We start from the raw sequence: 7617 nt of genomic DNA on the forward strand, positions 1-7617 counted from the left end.
TAATACGCCAGTGTACAAATTATATGACAGCTACTTGATCCGGATGCCAGAGTTTGTTAAGAGGGCTCAATAGGCTTAGCCTTTTTAGATCTTATTAATCTCCTTGAGACAAAGAGTTCTTTGTAAAGAGATAGGAAAACATGAACATTTTAAAGCTTATCTAATTGCCCCTTTTTAGAAAATAAGTTTGTGGCTAAAAATATCATATCTATATGTTTTATGTAGTTTTTTTTTAAAACTACATTTATCAAACTTTAAGACTAAATATATATCAATCACAAAAAATGTGAATCATATTTTAAAAGTATGCGCAAAAAAATGTTAATACCAATTTAATGTCACAGCTGGTAATTGATTTCAATTGGTGTTGTCTTATTTTTTATCTATGCTATTTATAAGAATACATATCAGTTATGAAACGTTGAAAATTTCACATTATTTTCTTTCGTAATTTTCAAATCATATTTTATTTCTCATGGTGGACACTTGGAAGTTTTGTTGAGTTTACATGTACATGTGCATTTAAACCGTGTAGAGTAAGTTCCAGTTTCAGTTCAAAGACAAATCAAGACTCTGAAGCTGGGGTCAATTTTCAACAGGGTCAATTTTCAACGCCTTGAGGTCATCAGACTTAAGATTTTTTCAAGCTGTTGAAAAATGACCCCGGGTATAAATTTCACGACTTTTGGTCTCAATTTTCAACTTGAAAAATGACCCCGGGTCAATTCATCGTTACACCGGAAACGCTAAACCACTCTTTTCTGTTGTATCCGGTCTTAAATGGACTTGCTTTAACTGATAATCCACAACAGTATACAAATGTCATGATAAAGTATACATTCCCGTTATCATGATCATGTCATAAATGCTCATAGGTTTTCTTAATACATGTATAGTTGAAATATATAGTGCCTTCTTCCTTTAACATGCTGAGAAACCCCTGATCAAAATCGACAGTGTAGGGGGACCGCGTTAGAAATTATAGTGACCCGCGGTTATGATAAGCGAGAGTTACTCTGACCGTGCAGCAGGGGGTCAGTGTTGCCATGGTTTTATTACCTAAACCTCTTATTGCTGGCCTTGTCTCGGTATCTGCACGCTTTCAAGAACCTCAAAGGTTTGGAGAAAGGGAGGACTATATCAACTAAAAGCGTGAACCCCCAAAAACAATAGGTAAGTACATGGACGTGTACATAATGAGAGGGTTTATTTTGATAGATCTGGCTGTGTCATAACATGTATAAATATTACAAATGTCTTAATTTATAGGATCTCAATCTCATTGAACTTTTTTAAATTAATATCTCGGGCACGAAGCATCGGGGGAGGCTTTTTTCTTGCATGCAGCAAGCATTTTTTTTAATATTAACATTTTTGAGAACTTATAAAACGAAGTAAAATGAAACTATTTTCGTGATTGTCGAATTTGCATTTTTTTGGACAAGGTTTTTCGTTCTATCATTTTAAATAAACTCTTTATGTTCAACCCTCTGTTGTTTTTAAACTTTGTAATTGTTTGTTTCCTGAAATTATAAATAAATGGACGTTTTGAGTATTCCAGTGCCATTTATTACAGTGAATGCTCGGGAACTTCAAAACTGAACAAAATTTTTAAAATGATTTATTTATAAGATATAAAGAACTTAAGGCTTAAGAGGCACATGGTCCGCGCCTATAGCACGCCAAATTCACAAAAATCATATCATAGTTTCACAGTCGATAAATTAGGTTTAACATGTTTAACGGTTGTAAACTATAGTTAACGACGATATTTAATCTATATTTCACACCAGTCTGTAAACCATATATAGTTAATTAATGCGATCATCTATGTTTCAGAGGTGTTAAACTATATTTAACACTGACAACTGGGTCAGCAAAAAAGCTGCAAATAATTTAGTGTATTGTGGACTGGGTAGACTGCCTTCGAAAATTAGAAGAAAGCTTTTCAAATATTGGTTAAAAATTGAAAATACAAATTACATTATCTTGAAGGAGCCGGCATACGAAAGCATGCTTGTTAATGACTATATAACTGTGTGAAAAAAGAATCCATTAAAAACGAGTTGCCTAGCATGGGTCTAATTAAATTATTTGTCTGACGAAAATTGTTCAAATCAATGTAAAACCTACAAGATAATTGAGTGTAGAATAATTAGCTATTGATAAACAAAGTTTGATGTTATCTTTTTCGACCTCTCCAAAGAGTATGTTATATCAACGCCGTGTAGATAATTTTTGTTTGCAATCTTATCTTAGGAAACCGATTTAGATGTGTTTTATTATCAAATTTTTTTAAAAAGTATTTTTCGAACTTCATTAGGCCCCCTACATTCTCTAAATATTGAACAAGGTCGACACAACAAGGTGCCAAGAAATAAAAGATTTTGCAATTTTTGTATTCATTGGACTGTAAATACAAAATTAATTAGAAGTGTAATCTATAAATAAAGACACTGAAAAATGTAAATATAAACATATAAAAGTGAATGTCAAAGTATAATGGCAAGCGCGACCAGCCTTGCTTCTCCTTTCCCCAAATAATGAGACATGTGCCTATATCATGTCGGGATCGATATTCTCAGAATGTAAAGTAGACACAAACCATATCCCGCGCTTTGTTGATGCACCGACTCTGGTTGTTGAACCAGAAAGATGCAGCGATAACAAAGAATGCCATATGCTTTTTAACAAAGAACTAATTTCTGGAATCGCCATGGTTGCTTAGGGTTTGTTTTTTTATTAATGACAACATTTTACAAGACATCAATTAGAATTCAGAAAGTTAGATTTATAACAAATGTCCCTAATCATGCTAATAGTATGCTTTAAAATAATGTTCAAATAGTTTTTGTCAGTACATGTAGCAAGGATTTATATACACAAGCAGTTTGTGGAATAGTAGTGGAATAGTTAGTCATCGTAATGTACACGTTGCTTAGATAGCCTATATTTAAAATGGACCAAAAGTATGATGCTGGCGGCAGCTGTATGTAATGTGACTTTAGAAGTACTTGTATATACATCTACTGCCTATCACACAGAATTATACCACAGTATATACATCTACTGCCTACCACACAGAATTATACCACAGTATATACATCTACTGCCTATCACCAGAGACATAAATAACAGAGATGGGCAACTCCGCCATTAGCGTGTTTTGTTGTTGAAAAATGTTACGGGACCAACCTTACTTTGAGAACTACATTTTAGTGAACTGAGATAATGATCTTAAACCAAAAGTATATTGTTTTAATGAAAAGTGTGCACAGGTTTTAAACATTTTTGAAACAAAAAAATGAAAAATAAAATTAATATATAGAAAATATATTAGCCAGCTATAAAACATCGGCGAAATCTCGGACGACGGGTAGCCAGCTGCCTCCTAAAACTCCTCTTTTAATATTGTTTATATGACATAAACTCATGAAAATATAATATTTTGAATGTTTTGGTAATAGGTTTGAGCTGTTTATATTTCAATATAATTATTTATTAGAAAGATATACTGGTTTAAACTGGAAATACTTTACAATAGGGACCGCAGGATTTCGCGAGATTTCGATCAGCGCCAATCTCTGTTATTTATGTCTCTGCTATCACACAGAATTATACCACAGTATATACATCTACTGCCTATCACACAAAATTATACCACAACTAAATGATCCTGTTACAGTAGATAAACTCTATGTTCAAAGTATTTTTATTCTTGAACAGTTTGTATTAAGTCATTAAAACCAGCAGGATTTTGTAACTTTTTGTTAAAGCAATTGAGTTTATGTGTGCATCACATATGTCAATGAACATTTTCAATGTATCATTATGGTTCTTTACTTCCAGAATTTTATACATCTACAAGAAGTTGGACCATGGAACTACGTCGGAGGGCCAAGGATGTATTACAGTGTCATCTATGCGAGAGCCCGGACCCCCCTATGTACTGTGACATATGTCAAACACACTTGTGTAAACCTTGTGTAGGCGAACACATCTCTGATGAATCAAAGAAACACAAAGTCGGAGTGTTCAAAAAGCAGGAAAAGCAGGGGTCTCGTGCTAAATATAGAAAATGTTCCCCCAATGAACATGAAGCTGAAACAAGCATCATAGAAAGCCAAAGACAAGTGATAGAGAAAGATTTACAAGAGTTGGAGAAATGCATTTTACCTAGATATCAGGTCATGGCATCCAACTTCCCTATACAAAAAGAGGAGCTTCAAAATAACTCTCAGAAATTGAAAAATGCTATAGATAAAAGAAGAGAAAACTTGCAAATAAAATTATCAACCATTTGTTTGAGGCTGAAGTTAAATCTTCATAAGATGGATGCCAAAATCTTGGGTGCCTTAGATAGACAGGAAGAGGAAAATAACAAGGTCATTTCAGGCATCACAACTAACATTGAAAATATGAAGAAAATTTTAAATTCCAATGATGAAAGACTGTTCTCTAAATACATATCAAAAAATTCTGAATTAAAAAATGTACCACCCATGCTCAATATATCTCTACCAAAATTCACCCATCATCAGATTGAGAAGGAGATTTTTGAGTTTGGTTCGCTGTCATCATTTAAATTTAGCTACAGACTAGATTCTCCATGGGCGGAGTCCTCTCTCCAGTACAGACCACTTATCAAGGAACCACGTGTCATCAAGCAGATGGACACAGAATATGGAGATACAAATCTGCTGCATACTTTGTCTTGTCTGTCATCTCAGAATGATGAAAACACACATATCTGGACCTGTGGTGATGACGAGAAACTACGGCTTTACAACCTCCGGGGGGAACTGGTCAAGTCAGTCCCAACAAAGTCGGGAAACCGGCCGTGGGACGTAGCTGTCACCAAGAGTGGAGTTCTATTGTACACAGACTTTAAGGAGAAAACTGTAAACATTGTAAAAAATTTACATATTCAGACAGTAGTCAGATTACCGCGGGCGTGGGAACCAGTCGCACTCTGCGTGTCCTCCACTGGTGACCTGCTGGCTCTCCTTGACTGTGATGACAAGGATGAAACAAAAGTCGTACGATACGCAGGCTCAGAAGAGATACAGAGTATCCAGTACAACAGCATCGACGGAGAACCTCTATATCCCTACACTGCTTGCCATACACACATCTGTGAAAACGGGAACTTGGACATCTGCGTATCCAACTGTGGATCTGGTACAGTCGTTGTGGTGAACCAGGCAGGGAAACTAAGGTTTACATACACCGGTACTCCCTCAACTATAGAGGAACCATACATGACCTGGTTCAACCCATACGGCATTGCTACAGACAGCCACAGCCGTATACTCGTGGCAGACTGTAGTTCTAGAAACCACCCGTACCGTATCCACATCCTGGACCCTGACGGACAGTTCTTGCGATTTATCGACAACTGTCAATTACAAGGCCAAATGAGTCTCTCTGTAGACAAGAACGACAACCTTTATGTGGCCGAGTGGGAATCGGGTAAAATAAAGAAAATTAAATATTGCTAGTAAAGCTAACCACGTGGGAACACATAGAATATATTAACACTGTTGTTTTATCTCGGCCTGAGTGGCTGGTAGCACCACACATCCATTAGGTGTGGGCAGCAAACACCTAGGGGCTGATACCAGGGTTAATATCAAATCATCAGTGTGATGTCGTTGATATTATATATCCAAAGAAAAGATTATTTTTTTTTGTCAAATTAAAATTTCTTTTAGTAAGAACTAAAACTTACGGAAGCTAAAATTGAAATGTTTTTTTGGATTTACAAAATTCATTTATTTTTTTTTCTTATTAAATACATACCCTTTTCTGGGCAGCAAAAGTTGCCAGACAAACCATCATCATTTGATATTTAAAGAAGTGGGTCTAAAACATGAACTATTATAGAATCTGCCCTTAGCAACTGTGTAACAGTTCCTTTGCTGGAATTTTTTATATCTTCCCTTGGATTCACTACACAGAAACCTATTCTATTGAACGAATTGTTACAGAATATTCATAAGCGTGTTCATACTTTTGACCACTTTACTATCCAAGTCGGGGCATTTTTTCAGTGCTTTTTTTACCTCAATTTTAACTTCGATTAATATTAAAATTTAAAGCATGCTATTGTTTTCAATATACACTGTTGCAAGGATTACCTCCTCTTGATATTTTTAAAATTTGTACTATTTAAAAAATTTTTTTTTTCCATTTTCATCAACAAATCTTATTATGTCTAAATACATACACTAGAAATGTCACTTGTGTTGAATTAAAGATTTTAAATGTGAGGGTAAGACGGCCCCTTGACGGTGGGCTGAGAAAGAGATATCATGCCCGAAGGCGATACAGCCATGGCTTCAGGATGCTGTAAATTGTATTGAAGCTGATGCACCACTAGTTAGTAGCCATTGATATTTAAACTTACCATAATCATTTGGTACAGGTATCCATTACCAGTCGTTACATTTAGTAACTTAATTGTAAATATAGTGATATATATATTTTATCAGTTTGCATGTGTATCTATCATGCCAAAATACATTTTTATTGCATGTAAACAATATAATTATGTATTACATTTGAATATACATCATTACATCATGTACAGATGATGGGGGGGGGGGGGGGGGGGGGGGGGGGTCAGGGTTGAATTTTTTAAAAAGGCATTTCAGGAAAATATTCAACCTTTTTGGAAGTTAGAATACTTTTTTTGGGGGGGGGGGGTTCTTTAGGGAAGAAAAATCTGCATCTGTATTCATGTATGTTATTAAGATATTATTACTTGAAAACAAACAGACTGTTTAAATCATATAGTTATTTGTTTGTTAACAATACTGATATACATGTACTAGTATTACATGTTCATGTATTACAACATATTATACCTGTAGGTTTTGTACCACATCATGAATTATCATGTGTAAAATATTGCTTATTGTATTAAATGATAGAATGGACAATAAATATATAGTAAATTTGAAGTACTGTTTTGACAACATTAGGAGTCAAGAAATTGGTTACAGTAGCTTGTGTTATAGAGACCAGAGACCCCTGGATCATCCAATCTAAATTTAGTGATAATACATCAGTTTATGCTGTAAATTTCACAATTTTTTTTTTGCATTTCTTAGTGTTTGAACCTTTAGCATGGATTTAATATTCCGCATATTGGTGTCAAACTTTTAAAAATCTTTTAGCTCCAAGAGCTGTTCTGATGAAAAAGAACCATGCATCTTCTTCGTTGTTAGGTTATCTGTTCCGTTTTCTTCAGGGCGTGTTGACAAGCATGAGCTTCTTGGCTGGTATGCGTGTACACGCATCTCAGACAGGGGCATAGCTAAGGTTTGTTTATTGTGGAAGCATATTAAGGCAGGGGGTTTGGGGCTGCCCTGAGGCCCCCAATGGGTCCAGGGCGAAGCCCTTATGGGGGCTCAGGTGGCGAAGCCCCCGGAAGCTGGCGAGTTTTCAGCATTTCAGACACTTAATTTTGAGCATCCAGAAAAAGGAGTTTCATCAAAATAACCTCAGTTTTTAATTCTAGATCTTCATCATCATAAAATCAGAGACATAAATATTTCTATGTTGTCTCTGATAAAATTAACGATAAAGAAAAAAAAGTAGTGCCCGATTTAT

The 7617-nt window shown here is 35.2% G+C and overlaps 1 protein-coding gene across 1 annotated transcript; it reads left to right on the forward strand.

The window, feature by feature from the left end:
• The first annotated feature begins 2620 nt into the window (after positions 1 to 2620).
• Positions 2621 to 6596, forward strand: LOC128168320 (uncharacterized). Its single transcript, XM_052834555.1, has 2 exons — positions 2621 to 2729; positions 3850 to 6596. Exon 2 carries the CDS (start codon positions 3879 to 3881, stop codon positions 5499 to 5501), a length of 1623 nt encoding a protein of 540 aa, XP_052690515.1. The 5' UTR covers positions 2621 to 2729; positions 3850 to 3878; the 3' UTR covers positions 5502 to 6596.
• The last annotated feature ends 1021 nt before the right edge of the window (positions 6597 to 7617 follow it).

The sequence above is a fragment of the Crassostrea angulata genome, chromosome 1 (assembly GCF_025612915.1).
Source record: "Crassostrea angulata isolate pt1a10 chromosome 1, ASM2561291v2, whole genome shotgun sequence".
NCBI classification, from domain to species: Eukaryota; Metazoa; Mollusca; class Bivalvia; order Ostreida; family Ostreidae; genus Magallana; species Magallana angulata.

Bases quoted from the DNA above. Each gene is read 5' to 3' on its own strand.
- LOC128168320 (XM_052834555.1), top strand. From the start codon at position 3,879: ATGGAACTACGTCGGAGGGCCAAGGATGTATTACAGTGTCATCTATGC.